Below are 23,467 nucleotides of genomic sequence, written 5' to 3' on the forward strand. Positions count from 1 at the left end.
GGCTTCCGGACCACTAGGGGGAGCTGGAGCCATGAAGATACCTCGTCAGGTGTAGTTGCGGTTACTAAGCCTGACTGGTTGCATGAACCGCCCCCCCTTTCCCTCCCCTGGTTACCGCAGGTGTTTTTTGAACTAAACACGGATGTCATGTCGCCTCCACCAGTGGAAAAAATAAAAGAACAGTAAAGAAGTTTGAGGAAGGAAAAGAAAACCACCGGGTAAGGCTTACATTTCTAACTCTGTGTCGCTCTTCCTCCTCTTGCCTTGCGGGCTTGGTGTGACGTGGACAAATGTTGTAGAGCACATCTTGACGTCCTGCTGGGACAGGTGTATCCAGCCTGACAGGTGTTCCTCTCCCTTCTCTTGTTGTTTATACTACAGCAACATATTTCCGCTTCGAGGTGCGATGCTCATGTATCTAAAGGTAAATAAAAAGTTTTTGGTTTTTTTTTTCTATTATGTTAAGCATGAATAAACTTTTTTTAGACGCTGTGCCTTTAAGTCGGCTTGTTCTTTTATCTACACTGTAGTAAAGCTGATCAACAAGATGCGTTGTTTCCTGTTCCATACAAACTAACAGCAGCAACATGATCAAATCTTTTAACATTTGAATGGTGTATTTGGGTTTTTTATAATGTTTTTTGATCGTTTATATTCCAAATAATAGATTATGTCAGGTAATATTTACATTATGACATGAAACAAGTCAGCTTTTTGGACTTCCTGGTTGAAGATGAGGTTGGCAATGTGGTGATGGATCTACACAGGAAAACCACCGACACGTTGCCGCTTCAAAAGTCTACATACCCTCTGAGGCTTTCACAAATTCTCACTTGGATTAAGGTCTTCGCTTTAACTAGGCCATCCTGACATGTCAAAAATGGTTTGGCATTTCTACTTTCCAGTCAGCAAAATAAAACTCAATTAGAGCTGCAATTGCCACGACTTATAAAATTACAACAAACACAGACAGCAAAAAAAAAAAAAAAACAGGAAATTTGTTGATTTTTTCTTAAAAGAACCACCGTTTTATATATATTTTGAGAATTTAAAATGAACATAAAAAAGGACGGATCTTTTTTGCTAATAGATTATTGCAGGTGAGGATGGTAATGTGTAGAATAATCTAATATCATAATTAGATCTTATTTTAGATCTAATAAGAAAATCTGATCTAAAAGCATATTGATACTACCTTTTTTTTGATAATACATAATGTTGCCCAAATGGGGATTGTTATTAACGCCTTGAAATTGGGCCTCTGTCTCTTTAAAAACTCCTGCTCTTCTTTGAGTAAGCCATGACATCGCTTTTCTATTAACCCTTTAGCATTTTTTTTTACCAGGGTTGCACTGATTAGTAGCTCCCATAATGAGCTCAGCAGATGCACAGTTTTATCAGGTGTTTGCTAATTGCTGCTGGCTAGTCTGAAGGAGATGAGTGGTGGTCTAGCGGGGAAGTAGAAACTGTAGCTCTGAAGAGGAGCTTCGTACTCAAAGGCGAATCTTAAGTCCACCCAAGCGTTTTGCACAGCTCAATGGTTGCCATGGGAGATTAAATGATTTCTCAAAGACTCTGTATAAAAAGAAACAGCTCACTAAGTTATTTCCTGTTTGTCTCTGCTTTTCTGAATCCCACCAGTTGCTCCATGTGACGTCATCTTAGAGACACTGTGCTGCTGGAGGACAACCATGAGGCGGACCAGACAGATCGACGTCAAGCGCGCCCTCATTCTGACGGCCACCTTCAGCTTCCTCTGCTGCTGCTCTAAAGCCTGTCTGCTCCCCTTCCTCACCCTGTACTTCCGCCAGCTGGGCCTGTCTCCGTCCATGACTGGCATCATCATGGCCGCCAAGCACGCCGTAACCCTGGTGTGGAGTCCAGCGGCCGGTCTCCTCTCCAAGCGCTATAACAAGAGACGGGTGGTGATAAACTGCTCGCTCGTGCTTTCTGCTGCGGCCGTTTTGCTGCTGCTGCTCCTCCCGTCTGTAGGGACGCCCGGCACACAGAGCAGCACCTGTAACACCTCTGACCTGAGCTCTGGTTCAGGCCAAAGTCAGTTGAATGTTACCCCTAGCACTAGGAGTCAGACGTTGCCAACGCATTCAGATTTAGTCATTGCGACGTCGCCTAATAACTTTGTCAGTGAGTGGAAACTTGGTCCTGTAACAACTCCGCCTAATCGGAGTCATACAGAACACTCTGACGCTCCTGTTTCACAAGGAAACTCATCTGAGGTGCCAGTCATCAGTCAGACAACAGCGAGTGTTGACCATTCCACCATCAGCTCCTTAGTGAATGCAGCAAAGAATAAGAGGTCTGTGATCACATCGGACCGCTTTGAGGACCAACAGAAGGGAAGTTCGGGATTTCTTGCGAGCCTTAAGGAGATGGACATTCAGAACCAGCTCTTCTATTTGACACTCATCATCGTGTTGGTGTGGGAGTTTGCGTCGGCTCCTCTTGAGTGGACAGCCGACGACGGGCTTTACGAGTATCTGGACTACGCGGACGCCTCAGACCGCCATGGCAGCGCCGATGTATGGGGTCTGCTCGGGGCGGTATGTGGTGTCGGAGGAACTGGGCTTGTGGTCGCCCAGCTCAGTTGTCACGTAGCAGCCACTCGCACTTCCAGAAGCGCAGTGCATTTTTATTCCTACGTGGGCCTGGCGGCTCTAGCCCTGCCCGTAGGCGTCTACCTCCCTCTGTACCTGAACAGAAAGCGAGACAGGGCCAGTGGGCTCCTTAAGGGTGTGCAGCTGGTTCACGGCTCCCCACACGCTCTACTCTGCGCCTTCACCATCGTCCTTGTCGGGGTAGTGAATTCGGCTGTGGAGAACTTCCTGCTTTGGCAGATGGAGGATCACGGGAGCACAGAGCTGCACATGGGACTATCCCTCGCTCTTTTTTTGCTCTCACAGGCATTCTTTCCCCTCCTGGCTGGCAGAGTATCCAAACTCCTAAGCCCAGGGAGGATTCTCGTCGTTGGGGCCGCCAGTCTCGGGTTGCAGTGCTTCTACTACTCCTTCCTCTGGGGACCCTGGGCAGCCTTTCCTGCGCAGGTGCTGGGTACCTTGAGCAGCGGCGCCGTCTGGTGGGCTGTGAGGATTCAATGCGAGGACGTTGCAACACCAGGGGCCGAAAGAAGCGTCAGAAGGGTCTACGGTTCCCTGTGCCTGCATCTTGGAAGTGTACTCGGGAGTTTTGCCGGCGGGTTTGTGGCGCAGAGATTTGGGGTGACATGGTTGTTCAGAGGGGTTGCCATAGGAATTATGGCATGGTGTGCTTGTCTTCCTCTCCTGCAATGGAAAGCCCCACGCCAGCGCAGGATTAACTACTCGCGTCTTTTGGCAGCCGACGCAAGCGAGGCCAGTGACTCTGAATCTGAGCCGGAGAGAGACTGGCTGGATAAGGCCATGGAGGACAGTCGAGGCAATAACAACTGCGAAAGACGAATCGGACACTAAAATCAGAATCAGCTCTGATCTGTAATGAGCTGATTAAATCCATCTGAGCTAAAAATGTCCATCATTTCTAGTGTTGCTCCAACAACATCACTTCCCTTATTTGCCTGTGAAGAGCATATTTTAAGTCAAATTCACAGATTTTCAATTGGATTAAGGTCTTCACATTGACTGGGCTAATCCGACAAATGAACATGATTAGTTGTAGGGCTGTTACTGCTGAAAGCAGAGGGTCTTTTGCAAATAGATTTTTCTTGGTACTGCTCCATCCCTGCAGAAGCAAATCATCCCCACTCCAAGATGCGGCGACCACCACGTTTAATGGCATATTTTGACTTTTGAGGCAGCATCTACTTCCTTTTTGAAATATGTGCGACACATATTTTCCTGACTGTTTTATTATTGTTACAAAAAATGAAATGGTTCACATTTAGAATCAGAGATCAAATGTTAGTGAGCAACAGCCTAGAAAAGCCCAATTATATTAGAAGATAGTTTACGTCAGCATTGGAATAAATATGTTTCCCCATCAGATTTGCAACATTGCCTGACTTGTCTCCCCTTATTACCACAGGCCAGGTGACAATAATTGATTTTCTCCCCGGACAGGTTCCATTACCGTCCAGAATTGCATTGCAATTTAATTTTAGCAAAACATTCCAGCTTCCTGCAGCATGTCAGGTTCTACCTCGTGAGAGTTTACATGTACATATTTGCAAAGGTACGGGTTGCATAGGCTTAGTCGTTTTTTTGAAAACAAAGCAGCAGGATTGCAAGGACCAAAAATCCGACCTCAGTATGCGAGCTCAACCGCTTCGACCTCATGAGAGCAGAAACACAGCAGCCTCTTGGCGCAGAGTAAACTCAAAGCATGTGCAGAGGGGCAGGCCAAACTGGACGGGCATCCTGTTGCAACCCCACCCAATCAGGGCTCTTCATCCTCCTCCAACTCTGACTGCTGCAGCCATCTTTTCTGTCCCTCACACTTGACACTAAACTGTGAAAATGTAGGATTAAACGGATGGAGACGCGCTCGTTCTTGGACCGCATGTATTTAAGTTTAACTTAAGCACTATTGAAATGGTTGCTTCTGGGCATCTGTGGGGGACCTTGCTGTCAAAGCTGTTTTTCAAAATGAGTTTGTGCGAGAGACACCTCGTGTTAGATGCTTTTATTTTGATCTGTTAATGTTAACAGAACTTGAACTTGAAGCTTGTCGGCACGTGTTGGGATCTCTGGAGTCTTACCGTTCCACCTCTTATCGATGCTGATCAATGTGCAAAGGTCGCTGTTGCACAATGGAAATTGAGATTTCTGTTTATGCATTGATGTCAAATTAATATGCCTGTTTTTACAGTACAATAAATATATTTGAACATGAACGCATTGTGACGAGAGATTCTTGAGTCCAGAAGCCCCTAAAATTCTTCATAGACCTTAAATGTTTTCACATCGTGTTCATTTCAATAACAAGCTTAAGAGAGATTAAGATTGTGATGTGTTTTTATTTGAGTCAACACAACATAGTGAAAATTATTACAACAAAGGAAAGTAATCCATGATGCTAATTCATTAGAAACGTACCAGGAGTGTTGCTTTGATTCTTTAATCCATGTTTGAGAAATCCTCGAATCTCCCATGGCAACCATTCTGATGCAAGACGTCTGGTTGGACCTGGCTCCGCCTCCTTGGAGCTGCACTTTCCACGTTTTGGAAACCTCTGGCTCACAGAGCGCCCCTGCCCCATGACACCCCCCTCCCCCCCACTCAGCTCCTTCAGACTAGCCCGCAGCAATTAGCACCCATTACACAAGCTCGTTACACAAGCTGCTTCTCAGTGCAACGCTGGCAAAATCATTAAAGGGTCAATAGAGGAGCCATGTTATAATATTCAGAAAGCTCACCAGCTTCTTAGAGACATAGGCCCAATTTCAATGTGCTAAATTACCAAGTTAATTTCCTTTTAAGTCATATTTGATATACACAACATTTTTATAACAACTGAAGTCAACAGACTTACTTGATTATGCTCTAAAATGGCACCATGTAGCTGGAAAAGTCTCAGTTGGGGCTTCTGCCTGCAGTGTATATAACCTGCTGGTTCCACTGCGTGCAGGTGAATTTTTTTGCTTCGAGGACTGGTGCCGTTTCCAGCATTCTGCCATCCAGTCAGGCAATAATGTAAAACACAGAGAGGGACAAGAAGCAGATGGGTGGTGGGTTATAGTCCCTGCAAAGCCTGTAAAGGTGAGTTGTGAAGCATCTTGGATTGTGCGGGAAGCTTCCGACGTTGTACCAGCAGGTGGCGCCTCTGAGAACAGACAATCACCCCCGAGAGGCTGAGAGCTGACAATAATTGCTTCTTTTAGCCTGCAGCTCATCACATAAAAACATGTTTGGTGGTTTTAATATCGTTTGAATTTCTTGAGGAAAGTTGGGGGGAGAAGAAACAAACGGTGAGACTTGGGATGTTTTTGCTCCGAAGTGTTGACTTTGCTTTATATGAATCCTAACTAAAATGTTTATGTAAGACTTTTGTACCAAAATGAAGAAGCAAATATCAGAAATGAGCTATTATATCAAACATTACATGTTTTTTTTTATTATTTTAAAAAAATCTCTGGGGCTGAACAGTGGCGCATTTGGTAGGACTGTTGCCTTGCAGCAAGAAGGTCCTGGGTTCATTAAAACTTGTCATTATGTTGTGACTGTATAGTATGAGAAATAATCTGTGAACAATCGATTTCCTCTGCTGTCCAGAAGACTAATCAGAGACAGGAGAGTTTTAGTGCTGTCAATCTCAATCTCAACATATGTTTTATTAATGCTACATACTGCAGCTGGAAGATTGGATTGCTTTGAGTGTATTTTGCACGTTGCCTATGACTGTTGCTCATGGGGAGAAACATTTCAGTAATCTGAACCTAATAGAAAAACTTGAAGCAATGTACTTATATACTGCATGTGGACTGTTGCTTGAAAAAATTCATGAGCAGTAAATATTGTGCTAGTTATCAGTATTGGACCAAAGAACGGAAGCCTTTGAAGTTGTGACGCTGTTGACAGGTCGCGCGTGGGGCCCCAATTCTATTTTTCTCACGGGGCCCAAGATTCCTTGCGGCGCCCCTGACCGTCAGCTCGGACAGTTACTGCGGATGCAAATATTTCCTTCTGTCATTTAATTATTTATTTATGTTTGTAACGGAGCAAACATCCGAGCAGCCGCCGCGGGGCGCAGTTACGGCGTACCGACCTTGTAACAGCGAGCGTCTGACGAGGAGCAGGCCGCTTTCCCTTTAAAGCCTGACGCACTCGGTGCTCCACTTTGGAGAAACCAGCAGCGGCAGCAGCAGCAGCGGCAGCCGCAGCGGGGAGCCCCCGGGGACGTCGGCGCTTCGCTGGACCCTCTCAACCGTCCAACCATCATGGAGTTTCTGCTGGGGAATCCGTTCAGCTCGCCGGCGGGCCAGTTAATCGGTGAGCTCTCGACGCAGAAAAGGAGAGAGAAAATGAAAACAACTAAAGCGCTTTAACGCGATCAGCGGCTCCGCTCAAGCGGTCCGCCCAGGCTCCACCGAGCCTGTTCTCTATTCCTTTATTTCTCATTTGACTCCAAGACGCGGTGCGTTTCGCCACGGGAGGGGGGCGTGAAGGGTAGGGGTTGGGAGGGTTAAAACAACAACTTAAAACGCGTGAAGGCTTACGGCGCGATTCACGCCCTGAGAAGACAATGATCGGCGTTGGGGGGGGAGGTGCTGGGAGACCGATCGGTTCCCCCAGTCGGCTCCGTTTTTAACCTGCACCGAGCTGAGCCGGACATCCCACCCCCACCCAGCACCACCACCCACCACCCCATCTGACCTAAATGAGAGAGAGCAGGCTGCAGCGCATTTACATCACACTGGCTTTTCTGTGCCACTCACTCACCAGTACACGCAAACTGACGGCTTCAGATATCATCATCATCATCATCATCATCATCATCATCATCATCATCATCATTATCATTATTATTATTATTATTATTATTATTATTGCTCTGATATCAACGATTAAGGAGCTCGTTTTCATCTAAAGAGACATGGTAGCCTTGGGAAGCAGGAAGCGCATACACCTATATTGACATTTTCTAATGTCAAAATGCTCATGGTGAACAGTTTGGGGTTTTTCCATCTAAACAACATGCTAAAGCTTTATTAGTGGGCCTGTTTTCATCTTTCTGTGAAACGTGTCAACTTGGGGGTTTTCAGTTTCTTATGCGTTGTGGATTTCTTTCAATTGTTTATGAAAATGTTATTGTTGTTATGTTGTTCTTAATGGGTGTACCAGCGGGCTTCTGTTTGCGTCACCAATTGCTACTTTTGACCAATAAATAAACAATTTTTAAAAAATCACTGTTACCTTCGGCTGTATTGGGATTGGCGTCGCACCGATTCGCTTTCTTCACTTCCGATACCAGTACCGATATTTGAGGCTTGGATTCCGATCCATCCGCTGAGTTCACGCGAAACGTTCCTTTTTACAAACACGGGCATAAGCGTACTGAATTGCGAGTTTACTTGATGACCCTGCGCCAGCACAGAACGCTGAAACGCACGCGTCACAAGCCTGGTCGAACATGTAAAAACGGCACAAGTTTAATTTGTTCAGTCAGGAGTGAAATAGCCAAAGTGAGATGAATAGCAAAGAAACTGAAAGTGATACAAAAAAAATCAGTAGCTTGTCTATCTTGGTGAAGCGTATAAAAACAAACTGCACCAAACCGTCTTTCAAGCGGATCAGAAAGCAAAATCAGTAATTCTACATATAGTGTAAAATAGACAACAAACCATTATGTCGTTCAGACGACAGAATTAAACTTTAAAGATCTGTCTTTATGGCTCTGGCACATCGGCACTGATACCCAACGTAGGATTTTTTTTTTTCGATATTGGCCGATACAAATATTAATATCGGATCGTTGATATTATCTCTAATTGACATAGGATCACAGTTTTCCTCTGCTATGTCAGGTGTCTGCAACCTGATGAACGTGGCCAATTTGAAATATTCATCAATAAAATGCTTCCTGTTTTCTGATTTGTGTATTTTTTAGTCTTTTGTTCTTTGCCCCAGTGAAGAAACATCGGCCACCCGCCCTGAAGCCCCCTCCTGGCCTAGAAACCCCCCACTCTCAACTCATCTACCACTCAAGCTACTATACTGGGAATTTCCCATCTGAGTGACAAACAAAGAACTGTTCTATTCTATTGTCACCCCCCAAAAAAGGAAATTGACAAACTCATTGTTTGTCAATGAGTTTGTCATTGACAAAAACTACACATTATTTGCAGTAGTTTCTACTGCTTGTTTTTGTGGTTTTGTTTGTTTGTTAGGTATCTAGGAGTGTGCTGCTCTCAAAGCACCAAAGTGGAGCGTATGCGTTCACATAGCTGCACACATTTCGGCTTCCTGTGGTCGCCCCTGATTAGTGCTCATCAGACCTATCTGATCCAGGCCGTCTCTTCAGAGACGTTGATGATTCTTCCAGCTTTTTTGGGGGGGGTCAAACAGGAAATCGTTTGTCCTTCATCCAGGCAAACAGGAGCTAAAAATATCTCCACGTAATGAGGACGTGCGTCTCCACAGTGACGCTGGACCCCTGAAGTGGGCCACGCCCACCGTGCAGCTTATGCACAAAGAACTGCTGATGTTTTCCTTTCACTTCGTTTGAGTGCATTCCCGTCAGAGAAATAATTTTACGGTAAAATGACAAAATGAAAGCTTTGTCCCTAACTCGTTTTTCTGTCGGTGCTTTGCTAACACACAGTGTCTAATTTCCAAGTGTCTAGAACTGTAGCTACATGCTTAAGCTAAAGAATAAAAAAAAAAAAAAGAAAAAAAAGTGGCCAACTGCTAATGGTATAATTAAAAAAATATGATGCATAAATATGGATTAATGTCGTATTTGCTTTACGTCTCTTGACTTTTTTGGGTTTTACAGAACGTGCCACTAACTCCAGCTCACCTGCTGAAGACTGGGAACTCAACATGGAGATCTGTGACATGGTCAACAGCTCAGAGGAAGGGTGTGTATCCGTGCATGTGTGTGTGTGTGTGTGTTTAACCGTCATCGTCAGAAACACGGCCTTCCCTCGAGCTCCCGTGCGTCTCACCGTTGCCCCCTCTCTGACCTCCAGGCCCAGAGACGCAGTCAGAGCCATAAAGAAGCGGATCGCGGCGAACAAGAACTTCAAGGAGATCATGCTGGCCCTCACTGTGAGCGTCGGGTGAAATCGTGGAGCCGAAGCAGCTCGCTTCGTTTTCTCTTGGATGTCCTCTTCATTCTCTTTCCGACTGCAGGTCCTGGAGACGTGCGTGAAGAACTGCGGCTACAGATTCCACGTCCTGGTGACGACGCGCGACTTCATCGAGGGCGTGCTGGTGCGCTCCATCATCCCCCGGAACAACCCGCCGCAGATCGTGCACGACCGGGTCCTCGGCATCATACAGGTGGGCCAGGTTCGCATTTAAGTTTTTGGGAAATATGTTCTTTTAGGGGGAATTTGCTTTCACTTGAGTGACTTGTTGTGGAGCGTCGCTAACTTCTGGAAGTTTTATTTTGAAAGAAACTTTAATTATTTTTTGTTTCTTTCGCCTGAAATGTATTTATTTTTTTGTAATCAAGTTGTTTAGGTGAATTATTTTCATTTCAGTTCTTAAAGTTCCAACTTTTCCACATAATTTCATGTTTTGATGTCTGACGTCTTTCAGTTTGTCAGAATATAAAGTTAAGTGCAAATTTTGCTATTTTAAGAAATAAAAAGAAAGTAATTTATCTAAATAAGAGAAGTGCAAAATAATAAATATAACCTTACAGTATGTTAAAATTTTGTTTGTTTTTGTGACTAATTTGAAAAATCATTACAAACTAGCAAAATTATATATTTTTTTGGACCAAAACTCCACCACACAGACACACGACTAAAGTTTTATGTTGATAGAAACTGAATTAAATTTTTTATTTTTTTTTTTGGATCAGTTTCTACATGAGACCAAATACTTTTTCACTCTCACTTGAGTCATTTCTTGGGTAATTTTGACTTTTCACTTACGTAAAATATGTTGAACTTGTGCCACTGTTGGTGGAGCATCATTTTTGGGTGCCAGGCCCTGCAGGTGGGGCTGAGGTGAAACAAAGAGCCCGGTCCGGGCCCGGTCTTAGTCGTTGCCTGTGAGTAATTTGTGGTTTTCTCCCTCAACAAGGCGTGGGCCGACGCATTCCGCAGCTCGCCCGACCTGACGGGCGTGGTGTCGGTGTACGAAGACCTGCGGCGGAAGGGACTGGAGTTCCCGGCGGCTCACCTCGACGGCTACCCGTCGGCTCAGGCTCCGAAGAAGGTGCGGGACGCCGCCGCCGCCGCGCCCCCGATGCGCCTCCCCCTGTCTTTTGCTCATTCCTTTTCTCTTGTCTTCTCGCTGCCTCTGCGCGCGGCAGACTGTACCTGGGAACGGGCCTGCTGCCGCCGCTCTGTCCGCTGTGCACCTGTCCTCTAAACCTCCTCTCATCCCGGCTCACACCTCTGAGCTCAGGCTGGCCCTGGAGGGAACCGGCGCCTTCACTCCCAGCCAGGTGATGCAGCCAGAGGACGACAGCTGACCGCCGCCGCGCTCTGACAATTTCGGTTTCTCTTTCGTCACCTTCCTGAAGTAATACAGCCCAAGTCACTCTTCTTTCTAAAAGTTGACAGAAAAAGTTTGCCAAACATTTTTTGCCAAAATTGGGCAAAAAAAAAAAAGACATTATTTCAGGAAGGTGGTTTAACAATTGCTTGTTATTTCTATTTCTTACTTTGGCCTTTAACCTTCATCCTTCCTTTCACTAAGAATTGAGTCACTCAACCAGCAGGAGTATTTGTGGCCGAAATCGGACCACTTTGTCCTTCCAACAAGTTTTAGCCAATGAACTCATTTCTATTTAGGGGGTTTAAAGAAAAACATAGAAAGGGACAGTACTTTCCTGCCATTTTCTAGCATAACTTCACCGGTTATAAAAATGCTATACTGTGTGTTAAAAATGACTTAAAAGTCATTTGCCTTCCTAATTTAACGCCTTAAAATTGGGCTTCTGTCTCTTTAAAAACTATGCAGCTCCTCAGATTAGCACCATTCCACTGATATTTCAAAAGCAAAGACAACGTGATCACAAATATGAACTTTAAATCTGCTCTATATGAGCAAATTAGCATGATTAGCACACTTGGCATGAATATCTTCACTTTCATATTAAGATTGGAGATTTCCAAAACTTCCAAGACTTCCTAATTCGGCGAAATCTGCGGTGGATAAAGTTGTTGAACAGGGAAACTTTAAAACGTTCATCTTCCTGTTCACTCCAGAAATCTCACCCTGAGTTAAAACATAGAAACGTTTTAAGTCATCACGGAATTGTTTTTCCTGAATCGGATCGGAATCGGTCGATATCAAACCTCCAATATTAGTATCGGAAGCGAAAAAAGGGGATCGGTGCGTCCCTGGTTTGGCCGTCGCCAACCGATCTCTCAGCGCATCTCGGCTCGCCGCCGCGCTCTTCGACTCACTCGCCGTGTCGCCTGCAGGTGAAGATGCTGAAGACGGAGCTGGGCGTGGTGCGCAGCAACCTGTCCACCATGTCGGACATGATGAGCCAGCTGGATCCGGTCACGGCGAAGCAGGCAGACATGGAGCTGCTGGAGGTAAAAATGGATCCGCCCCGGGAGCCGAATGCGCTCCTCGCCGCCTCACTGTGGATTTCCTTCCTCTCCTGTCGCTTGACGACGCTGCGGTACCCTTAACTGATCTAGTGCTTCATGCACTCCGTGCTACATCTGGCCCTTCAATCCCCCCGCCCTCCCCACCCACACATGCTCTGTCTGGTTGTGTCATTAGCAGTTGTACACTGTATGTAAGGAAATGCAAGACAGGATCGTGAAGATCATCCCCAGACTCAGCGAGGAGAAGCTGATCGAGGAATTGCTGGCCACCAACGATGAAATTAACACTGCCTTCACTCGCTACCACAGGTGCCTATATTGTTGTTATTATTATTATTATTATTAATCTCTTCAGTAAGGCTTTGTAATCCCCATCGGTCGTTTTGCTATTTACAGGTTTGAAAGACGATTAACGAACGGTCAAAGCACAGAGCAGAAGGTAAAGAGCAGCAGCACCCTCACATTCGTGTCACGTATCGCTCGGATTTGACGCTTTTCTTTTGATTTCTTGCAGAGCGACAACTACATGAACCTGTCGGACCTTTATTCACCCGTCAGCCAATCAGGGATCGCCTCGGTCAAAAGCGACAGCTCCCTCAGTCTGTCCAAGCCGGACAGCTTGTACAGTCTGATGGCCAAGCTGAGTGAGTGACGCATTTCTGCCTGTGTCCACAGCTACAAATGGTGCCAAGATGAGTCATAAAGTGATGAAACTGAAATATTTTTTTTACACATTTATTATGAAATGACATTTATAGTTTACCTGTAGCACCTGCTGAAAATGTTGCCTGGTGTTTGATGGGGAATCATCTGGTTTTTTTCTTAACTACACAAATCAATTAAGTCAAGTCAGTGCAATTATTTCTTAATTCAGAAATATTGTTTCTCATTGAATTTGTGTACTTGGTTAAGTGTAACATGTTGCTTTAATCAAAGCATAGATTTATTACCTTTTCTATAGATAATAAATATGGAGAGCGATGTATTTTATTTTATTTTTTTACATTGTTAATGTGCCGTTTTTCTGTATAAGTATGAGGCATGTTGTCTTTGCGCCATTTTCAATTGAATATTTTGGCTAAAGATTTTACCATCGATTCTTTTCACGTTGTTGTTCTGTCCTTCTTACGACACTTCCTGTTCTTTTTTCGTATTCAGGTACGAGCGAATCAGACGACATGTTGTCGCAGAAAATAAACACCTCAAGTCAGCAACTAACAAGGTGAACAAAAAAAATTTGTTATAAATCAATTCTGAAAGGCTGAAACCGGCAACCCATCGAACAGCCTTTTATTTCCAATTTCTCGTTATTTTTATTTATTTATCTGCTTATGATTGATTTTAACTGGTTTGAATTTCTCTCAAATCATCTAAAATCACAAGAGAAACGTTTCACCCAGTTTGCCTTGTTCTTATGTAAATGACTCTAATGGCAGTTAATTAACGTACAGAACTGTTGTTTCCAGTGATGCGAATGAAGTGACGGCGGACGATCTGGCTCGAGGTCGAGGCAGCAGCTTACAAACCTCTGGATTGGTGAGAAGAAGAAAAAACAAAACACAGTGGCATTTGGGATTCCTACAGATTTGAGAGTCACAAGACTGAACTTGTTGTCTGTCATGGGACATTTGAGCACATGTGAAAGTTAAAGTGAAAGCAGCTTAAAATGGTAAAAAAACAAAAAACAAAAGTCAAGTTAGGCTTAAAGTTAGATTTTAAATGGGTGTTTTATAGAGTCTGTGCTGTGAACACAGTGGTGAGTTTGGGGGGAATAGTTATGTCTCTCTAAGTGTTTCCTTTTCAATGAACTCTTTATATGTGTGTGTGTGTGCGTGTGTGTGTGTATGCACGAAGGATGAGAGTCCAGCCTCGACCCGCAGCTCTTCACCAAAGTTAGATTGGATGATTAAAAGGGGAATGGTGGGTCTGAATGCACAGCTCGTGTTCAAACGCTTGCTTTTCACACGTGTTGTGGGTGACTTTTGTTTCTGTTTTTGTCAATTTTTTATTAACTTAATTTTATTTATTTATTTTTTTGAGGTCAGTTCCAACGGTCCGCATGTTGGTGTTTGATTCCGGGAGCACGTTTGGGACGTGTCGACATTGTTTCCTCACTTCTTGAGTTTTTTACGTTCCTCGCTTTTTTGAGTCTTCTGTCCTTTTCGCTTTCGACTTGTGCTCTTCGGTGGTTTGGTGGCATGATGATTCCGCTGTTTCACCTCCGGCTCTACTGACCCGTCGCTCTACTCTTTCCTCCTCAGATCCCCATCAACCAGTCCAACGTCATGGACGACGTGGAGAAATGGCTGGAGCTGGAGGACGAGGTCAGCGACCAGATCTTATGAAGCTGATTCGTTTCTGTTCTGACGCGTTGCACCGATCTTGCTGTAGTTTAAATGTTAAAGACACACAGTCTTCTCTGAAAACTCTACCTTTATAAAACTGCAGACACTGTTGAAACAAGCCGACTTTTGGAGGAACTTTGATTTGTTTTTTCTGAGCAAAGGTTGGAATTTCCTTTCGCTTTCGCTGTATAGTAATGATGCTGCAGTTAACAAAAAAAAGGATTTATTTGAACTCATTTTACCAGCACTTTGACAAAACACTACAACAATGTAGGCAGATGAAAATGTTTACTTTGTGTGTGTGTTTTTTTTCTGCAATGCAGTACGACGACTATGAAGACTCAGAGGGTGTGACCAGTGAAGGTGAGGACTGAAACATTAAGTCCTGCTGGATGACTCACTGATCCTAGCTAGCATTTTATGCGGCTGCCATGATTACCAGTGAAACCATTAGATAGACGACATTCTCTGAAACTAACGTTTGAATCTGTTATTTTTGTTATTTTTAAAGCAGTGGTTTGTTTTCTGTTTTATACAAATATTGAATGTGCCTGGTCACGATAACAAATGTTGCTGGACGATAAACTTTTCCAGAAGTTATCGCGATAAACGATAATATTGTTGCTTTGGACCATTTTCCAGTTATGTAATGGTTATTGGCTTAACACATTCTCAAAGAGCGATACATTTTAAATTCTACTGAACATTTAACCCTCTCCAGGCAGATGTTGCAGATTTGCAACAGCTAAATGCTACTTAGCTAGTCTTTGCAAGTAATTTGAGGCTGAGAGGGTTAACAGAGGAACTGGAAAAAACCTAAAACAACAGAAACAACTAATGAAATAAATGATGAAGTCTCTGTGAACAAACTTGTCTTTCAGAAAAAGGTCTAGTTGAGACCAAAGCATCAGACCGAAGACTTTTGTCATTCAGGTTTTGGTAGAAAGAGAGAGAGAAAAGAGAAAAACAATAATTCATGCAAGTTTAAATTATTTACATTGCTTTAATTTATCATACGATTAATTTATTTCGACAGGCCCAGCACTAACAGTTCCAGGTAACCTGGAGCCTTCAGCCATGACTCAAACTCTGAATCGTGTTGTTTTGGCTCTCGGCAGAGTTCGACAGGTTCCTGGCAGAAAGAGCAAAAGCGGCGGAGCGCCTGCCGTCCCTGCGAGGCTCCTCACAGGACGCCAGCTACTCCGAGTCCTGAAGCCGTCCGGCGGCACCGGATAGGAACGACAAGACTTCTGATTGAGTGGGAGGGTTTGTTACGAGGAACAACGCTGGACCGGAAAATGAGCTGGGAACTGGATGAAAACCCACGGCGGTGAAGGAATGTTTTTACTGGAGGGTTTGTATGCGAGGAAACTTTTGCACATTTTCTATATGGTTACATTCCTGACCAAAAGAGATAATGTTACAAGGAAACACTTTGCAGAATATATTATGTATTATACTGCTGTGAAATGTGTATATAAATATATATATATATATATATATATATTGGTAACATGAAAGGTAAAAATTCACTTTAAAAAATAACTAAAGTAAAAACGCTGTAAACTTGTAAGTGAAGCTCTGATGTAACATACTGTTATTGTTTAACGCTTCACCTTTTTTCTTGTTGGATGTGGAAAAATTCCAGATTTTGTACTTCCAGCTTTTTCGCATAATGACAGAAATTTGTGACAGATTGCTGCCAGATATTAAACTACTGCTATTAACTGGACGTCAGAACTGTCCCGTCTTCTCGCCTTTTTATTGTTTTTCCTCCAAATCCAACCTATCACTGTTAGTTTTCATCTCGCAATTTATTATTCGGTGGTTCACGTTGTTTACCATGAAACGGTGGCTACTATGAGCACGCTTCAAAAAGGTAGACGTTAGATCAAGAAACTAAAAGAAGGAAAGAAATCCAGTCCAAACCAATTTTCCCAGAGCAGAGGAAAAAATGAATGGTTACACATCACAGCAACTGTCCAAAAACTATATATATAAAATTAGAAACTGCCATTTTCTGATAGAATAAAAACTAAAGTCACCGTTCCATCGGCCTTTCACGAATAAAAGTATGTTACACAGTGGGTTATATTTTAGGAACCATAAATGTGATGTGGGAAACCAAATGCTTCAAGCCTGATATTTTTACCCTCAGGGGTCACCGTGAGGTCATGTTTATGTTTAGGCTAATGAGGAAGACATTGTTATTACCTGCACCTCGCGCTAAAAGTTATTACTGTTAACGCATTTTTATAGTCAAAAACAAACAAAACAAACAACTCCGGATTATATTTATCATAACAAATGAATTATCGCTGCTGTAGTTTATCTAACAAACTCCCGGCTGCCGTAGCAAAACCCAGTCAAAAAGCTCCGAGTCTGATTGGACGAAAAGAGCCACCTGCTGTTCTTCTGCGACATGTGATTGGTCCAGAGCTGATACGCCCATCAGCATTTGGGTGACGCAACCGCGCAGCCCCAGAGTCTCACCAGAAGCGACATGTCTCTCGGCAAGGCGGTCCGGGGTTTGGTTAGACCGGCCCGGGGGCTCCTGGCGTCCTCGGAACCGGCTCTGAAGCGGAGCTACGCGGCTGTCGCTGATGCCCGAGCCGTGCTAGAGCACGAGCTGGACTCCATCCGGGCCGCAGGCACCTGGAAGGCGGAGCGGGTCATCACCTCCAAGCAGGGTCCACAAATCAGCGTGGAAGGCAGCCGTGGCGGTGAGTGCGCTCTGGTTACTGTGTCCACAGGTTATATAAAGCAGGGAGGCGGGCTGTGCTCAGCTTTAGTGCGTCCACAAGTCGAATTCAGTCCAGTTCGACACAGCAGCCTGCAAAAAAACAGTCCTGCTTCCGACACGTTTCCCCTCGGAAGAGTCGATTCACTTGAGCAATGATTGCGCAACAGCACGAGCGCTTCTTCTGTTTCAGTTTATTGTTGCAGCTTCTTCCCCAGGGGGCTTCACAGACTGTCCAAAGATTAAATGGAACTATAATTTAGCCAAACTTAACAAAGAGATGATAAAATACATCTAAAAAAAAAAAAAGATCCCATAAGTTTTGTATTTCCATGCAAGAAGCTTCTAAAATCTGCAACGGACTGCATTAAAAGCAGGGCACACATTTTTTAAAATTTCATTTTAGTTTTGTTATTTGTGTAAACTCTAGACCGATTTATTTGTTTTTCTTGGGGAAAAATTATGAAAGAGCATAAAACTTAAAGATGCTGTCGAATGGTGTGTTTTCTTTTCGATGACAGGTGTACAAATCTAGTGAAACGACTGGATTATGAAATACTACATATATTGACATAAAATAAATGTCTTTTTAAGAAGGAACAGGGCAGGAAAAAAGCGCTGAGTGCTTTGTTTGTGCTATGAGTTGATGACATCACAAGAGGCACTGCAATTAAAGGGCTGATCATTTTTACCATTTTGCACCTTTTCATCTCTGTACCCGAGTTTTCCTGGTCTGTAGTCATTTTTGTACATTTTTGTACATTCTAGATATATGTTGCTAATAACTAGCGTCTGCCAGTAGGAGTAATTTTATTTTTGATAAGAAGTTACATTACGGCATATTTTCTGGGAGTTGACCAGAAGACGATACACTAGAGAAAAACTATGCAACTACTGAATTACATTGCATGTCGGGTTTGAACCTTTTCATGACAATTTATGTCCATAAAAAAACTGACCAGTTGCCTCCTGTGATGTCATCAGCGGCATGTGCGTGAAAACACTTTTTTAAAACAATATTTTATTTTGGACAAACGTTTTGAAACGAAGCAAAAATGAATAGAAAAAACTGACAGCTATGATGTTCTACCGATTATGAGTTTTTTTTTACGAAAATGTCTAGAGTGTAGCTTTAAGCACCACAATTTCTCTGACTTATTGATTGTCGCAGATTTTATCCTTTTTGTTTCGTTTGACGGCGGACAGTTTACAAAATGCTCAGTTTCCATGGCAGAAGCTCTTATCTCGGCCTTGTTACCGTCCCGCTGGTGAAGCAGATCCTCTGCGGCGTTGTTGACGCTCCTGCTTTGACCCCTTCCCAGATGATTGACCCCACTTGTTTCCGGTCATGACCCGACACGCGCGAAACGTCCAGAGTCTTTTTACGCCCTCACTCTTCGCTGTGTGTCGATTTGAGGACTCGTTCACGTCACTTATTGTGAAATTATTTGTTGTTTTACTGTGAAAATTGCCGTGTTTTAGGTATATTGAACTTCTGCGCCAACAACTACCTGGGCCTGTCCAGTCACCCAGAGGTGGTGCAGGCTGGAATAGACGCTCTGAAGACGCACGGCGCCGGACTGAGCTCTGTGAGGTTCATCTGTGGGACGCAGGTAAGGTGGTGCTTAATGTGTTCAGAGCCAGAAAGCGATGAATTTCCTATTTTCGTTTGTGGGGTTTATAGAGCAACATAAAAACATGCACGATTGTGAAGTGGGAGAAAATGATGCATCATTTTGAGCATTTTTATTTTTTATGAAGATGTGGAAAGTGCACTTTGCTCCATTTATCTTGGTATGCAGCTGAAAACAAAATTCAATACAGAGCAATTGATTTGCCAAATATTGCATCCAAAAAATATAAGGACACTCTTCAAATAAGTGTTTTTTTTTTTTTTTAAATCTCAGTGAGTTTTTCACTTCCTGGTTAAATAAAGGTTTCATAAAAATACAAGCATTCCCAACTTATTTTATAATGTTTGTCATTTTCAACATCAGTTAGTTTTCCATTTTCTTACCAATCTCATTATTTTATCTTAGCTCCCCTCCTCCGTTTAATTTGACATTTTCCAATGTGAAGATAATAATAACAATAACAAAATCTGTCAATAAACAAAGAAGAAAACACAAAGGGAGAAAATGCAAAGAGAAAATATTTTTAAAAAAAAATTTTTTAAATCAGTGTATGATTGACTTTTTTTCCCCCAGTGATGGTAAATAAAAACTAAATACAAAATATGAAAAAAAATCTGAAATAAAATATGACCGTTTATTAATTTTTCTTAGATCAAATTAATATAGAAGATGCAAACTAGAAAAAAAAAAGTTAAACATGATTGGAAATAAAACAGAAATTTATGTTTATTAATACTGTTGGGGAAAAAAAGATAAATATTGATTCATGTTGCGCTGCATAATCAAAGTTTTTAGTTTTTGGATTCAAATTGAAAAATATGTTATAGATTTTACACAGAAATTTAGTTTTGTAGCTCATTTTAATTCCAGATTCTTAGTTATTGCCGATGGTGATGCAATAATCTTTGGAAAGGAATATCCTGTAGCAGTCTGTATTACAACGAATCTGAAGAAGCCTCTGACTGAACACACTTAAGTTTGTGGTTAATATTTTGCCAGGTCGCCGTTCGGGTTCATACCAGTAAAACAGATTTTTATTTATTTATTTTTTTGCTCTCTCTTTTTTTGAAGAATCTGCATAAGAATCTGGAGCAGAAGCTGGCCGAGTTTCATGAGCGAGAGGACTGCATCCTGTACGCCAGCTGTTTCGACGCCAACGCCGGGCTGTTTGAAGTACGTCTAGCGACACTCGCCGCCGCCAGAAACGGTGGTCAGTAAAGCGTGAACTAACCTCTCACAGGTCCTGCTGGGCCCGGACGACGCCGTGCTGTCGGATGAGCTCAACCACGCCTCCATCATCGACGGGATCCGCCTGTGCCGGGCGAAGAGGCTGCGCTACAAACACATGGACCTCAGTGACCTGGAGGTCAAGCTCAAAGAGGCTCAGGTGTGTGTGGGGTGGGGGTGGGGGGAGGATTGGTGTACTTGAACTGAACTGTAAGAACACTCTAATAACGGATTTTGTTGAAATATGTTGAAAAATGCTCTTGAAGTGCCCAAATATATTGATAAAGCCCTTTAACGAATGGTTCAAATACGAGTAAACGGCTGTCTCCAAATTCGATAAGTACTTCTTAAAATAATGTTGAACTTTTTTCAATCAAAAATCACAAATTTTGTGCTAATTTAAAGTTATTCTCGAGGAATTTTGTGATATTTGCACTTATTTTATGGCATCAGCTGTGGCTATTTTCCCTCCTCAGTCTTCTCGGATGCGCCTGGTGGTGACAGACGGCGTCTTCTCCATGGACGGAGACGTGGCTCCGCTGCGAGGAATCTGCGACCTCGCCGAGCGCTACGGCGCCATGGTGTTCATAGACGAATGCCACGCCACCGGCTTCCTGGGGCCTCGCGGCAGGTGAGGCACAAACACAGGCAAATAGCAACCGAGTCATTTTTTGTCATCACTGAAAGGCGACTAAATGTCCGTGTTTTGGCGTGCAGAGGGACAGACGAGCTCCTGGGAGTGATGGACAGGGTTCAGATTGTGAACTCCACTCTGGGAAAAGCTTTGGGAGGAGCAGCAGGTACGTCTGCTTCCACACAGGAGCCGCCACTGTGAACGTTTTAGTGACCGAACTGCAAAAACACTCTAATAACGGATTTTGTTTAAATATGTTGAAAAATGGGAAGCCTGGAGGCTGGGACCACAATTAAACCTAAGCTCACACGTCAAGTGAGGCTGACGCGGCGGTGTTGTAAAAATAAGAACCGCTGCCTCCTGCTGGTGGCATCGCTTGAACCCATCGGCGTAAGTAATGCGTAATTCTAAATAGAACTCTTTTGCCATGTCTGCGCCCTCAGGCGGCTACACAGTTGGCCCCAAGCCCCTCATCGACCTGCTCCGGCAGCGGTCCCGGCCCTACCTGTTCTCCAACGCCCTCCCGCCTCCCGTGGTGGGCTGCGCCACCCGCGCCGTGGAGCTGCTGCTCGCCTCCAACGAGATCGCGCAGAGCATGACGGCCAAAACCATGAGGTGCGTTTTGCCCTGCAGAAGTTTATGGCGACTTTCCCTGAAATTTTCATGTGAGCAAAACTTTATCAGTATTCCGCTAATGTCGGAAAAACGTTGACGATTCCATTCAATAAGAAAATGTTTTTCTTGGTTGAGTTCTCATGAAACTAAATTTTTTTTTCCCATTAATATTATTATTTCAACTGAATGGTGATGTTAAATGTTCAGAATAATTGAAAGTTTAGTGATCTTTGAGAACACTTGGAAATTGTCTCATAACAACAATATTATCATTTTATCGAAGTAACGCGTGGGCCAATTTATTGTCCAAAAAACTTTATTGTAACAGACCTGCTGACATCACTGAACTATGGAAACACAAGGAGGGCATTAATGAAAAAAAAAATAAACACTTTTTCCCACAAATTTAAAAAAGATTGAAACCCAAAAATTCGATTAATCGCTAAAATCGATTTGTCTCCCAGCCCTACCTTGATGATTCCAATTTTGGTATTACCAGTTTTTTACTATATTTTTTTTGCTGCTAACATTGGGGTGAGTATTGTCAACAAAAAGGGGCCATTGACTGATTTTTATGTCTGAAGGTAGACATGTCAGTATTGGCCCAATTAAGAAAATTGAGGCAGATCGAGCTACCAAAACATCTGTCTGTTTTGGGTTTTTTTCTAATTCTCCTCTGAACATCGTCCAATCAGGTTCCGTAACAAGATGACGCAGGCGGGCTTCACCATCGCTGGCTCCTCCCACCCCATCTGCCCTGTGATGCTGGGTGACGCCCGCCTGGCCTCTCTTATGGCCGATGACATGCTGAAGCACGGTGAGCGGAAATCGCCCCCGGCGAAGCCCACGACGGGCGGGTGCTGACGCAGAACCTCGGCTGACGACCCGTCTTCCTCTTCCTCCTCCTCCCACAGGGATCTATGTGATCGGCTTCTCCTACCCGGTGGTGCCAAAGGGCAAAGCCAGAATACGGGTTCAGATTTCGGCGGCCCACACAGACGACGACATCGACCGCTGCGTGGACGCTTTCATCCAGACGGGAAGGAAACACGGCGTCGTCTCCTGAAGGAGGGAAAGGGGCCGACCGCTCACGCTGCCTGTTACTGATGAAGAGCAGAGACGGAAACATTAGTTACGCCTGTAGGTCGATGAGAACGAATGTTACCTTTTTGTGTTTCTGCCGGAGCGTAGGTGTTTATATTTGTAACAGTAAGGGCTGAAAATCTGACTTCTGCTGCATTATGTCTTACAAAAGAGACGATGTTTCTCTGGGATCCGTGAATGTGATTTTTGAGTGGTCGCTAGTGATGCTTGACAATTAATATAATAATGACTTAATAGGTTGTTTTATGCCAAAACAATAAACTTGTCTTTTGAATTTTGAAAATGTTTTTTGTTAGCTGCTTCTGCTTTAGAAGGGGAAAACGTATCATTGAATTATCAAGCAGAGGGCTGTGATTCTGCACACTTTTGTATTTGTCTATCAAGTACCAAATACTTTATCAGTATCAACTATTTGATACTGATAACAGGTATCAGTATCAAATATCAGTGACATGAATGTACTTTTTATTGTGTACGTTTAATTCACAAACTTCTGGACTTTTAGGTGTTTGTTTTCAAACTTTCTGCACATCTTGTAAAATTCTGCGAAATGACCCTTTAGCAGGTGGTTGATGCTGCAAGTCAGACTGAAAAGATGTGGCATAACAGCTAACAGTACTGAGTAGGTGATCAGAATATCTGATTTAATTTGTAAAAAAGGGGAAAAAACATGTATTGAGTCAGGAAAACATAAAATTTTGTGAAAAGTCAGTTTTTTAAAATGCAAAAATAAAAAACAACATAATAGAAAAACCAGGAGTAACACAATGTATAGATCTGGATCTGCTGCATTTTTTGGTTAAAATGTGTCTCCAGAGGCATTACTCAAGAGTAGCAACAATATCACTTCAATGCCTTATGACTTCAGCATTTGGCGGAATATATAATACTTTTCATATATTGTTTGACTTCATTAAAAAAAATGTAAAGTAATTTTTAATTAACAGCATGTGTTATTTAATTTGGCTAAGT

At 43.3% G+C, this 23,467-nt stretch overlaps 3 protein-coding genes across 7 annotated transcripts; all 3 read left to right on the top strand.

The window, feature by feature from the left end:
- Window positions 1–37: 37 nt before the first annotated feature.
- mfsd6l (major facilitator superfamily domain containing 6-like) lies at window positions 38–4,846 on the top strand. 2 transcript variants are annotated; one of them, XM_055035489.1, is made up of 3 exons: window positions 38–218; window positions 382–424; window positions 1,642–4,846. In XM_055035489.1, the coding sequence occupies exon 3, from the start codon at window positions 1,692–1,694 to the stop codon at window positions 3,465–3,467; it is 1,776 nt and encodes a 591-aa protein (XP_054891464.1). In that variant the 5' UTR covers window positions 38–218; window positions 382–424; window positions 1,642–1,691; the 3' UTR covers window positions 3,468–4,846. The 2 variants fall into 2 exon arrangements, with proteins under 2 accessions (XP_054891464.1, XP_054891462.1); XM_055035487.1 differs by lacking the exon at window positions 382–424.
- A 1,873-nt stretch (window positions 4,847–6,719) lies between these two features.
- Window positions 6,720–16,273, top strand: tom1 (target of myb1 membrane trafficking protein). 4 transcript variants are annotated; one of them, XM_055035514.1, is made up of 16 exons: window positions 6,720–6,941; window positions 9,448–9,532; window positions 9,644–9,722; window positions 9,807–9,956; window positions 10,710–10,844; window positions 10,942–11,076; window positions 12,062–12,178; window positions 12,375–12,505; window positions 12,593–12,635; window positions 12,711–12,840; window positions 13,355–13,418; window positions 13,663–13,732; window positions 14,051–14,116; window positions 14,458–14,520; window positions 14,865–14,904; window positions 15,660–16,273. In XM_055035514.1, exons 1-16 carry the CDS (start codon window positions 6,890–6,892, stop codon window positions 15,752–15,754), a joined length of 1,455 nt encoding a protein of 484 aa, XP_054891489.1. In that variant the 5' UTR covers window positions 6,720–6,889; the 3' UTR covers window positions 15,755–16,273. The 4 variants fall into 4 exon arrangements, with proteins under 4 accessions (XP_054891489.1, XP_054891488.1, XP_054891490.1 ...); XM_055035513.1 differs by having other exon boundaries at window positions 6,721–6,941; window positions 12,372–12,505; XM_055035515.1 differs by lacking the exon at window positions 14,051–14,116 and having other exon boundaries at window positions 6,721–6,941; window positions 12,372–12,505.
- A 735-nt stretch (window positions 16,274–17,008) lies between these two features.
- Window positions 17,009–23,269, top strand: gcat (glycine C-acetyltransferase). Its single transcript, XM_055035519.1, has 9 exons — window positions 17,009–17,264; window positions 18,764–18,894; window positions 19,987–20,088; window positions 20,156–20,302; window positions 20,619–20,773; window positions 20,860–20,942; window positions 21,220–21,391; window positions 22,087–22,208; window positions 22,306–23,269. The coding sequence occupies exons 1-9, from the start codon at window positions 17,045–17,047 to the stop codon at window positions 22,455–22,457; spliced, it is 1,284 nt and encodes a 427-aa protein (XP_054891494.1). The 5' UTR covers window positions 17,009–17,044; the 3' UTR covers window positions 22,458–23,269.
- Window positions 23,270–23,467: the final 198 nt, after the last annotated feature.

The sequence above is a fragment of the Poeciliopsis prolifica genome, unplaced genomic scaffold (genome assembly GCF_027474105.1).
Source record: "Poeciliopsis prolifica strain line A6 unplaced genomic scaffold, Auburn_PproV2 SCAFFOLD010, whole genome shotgun sequence".
NCBI classification, from domain to species: Eukaryota; Metazoa; Chordata; class Actinopteri; order Cyprinodontiformes; family Poeciliidae; genus Poeciliopsis; species Poeciliopsis prolifica.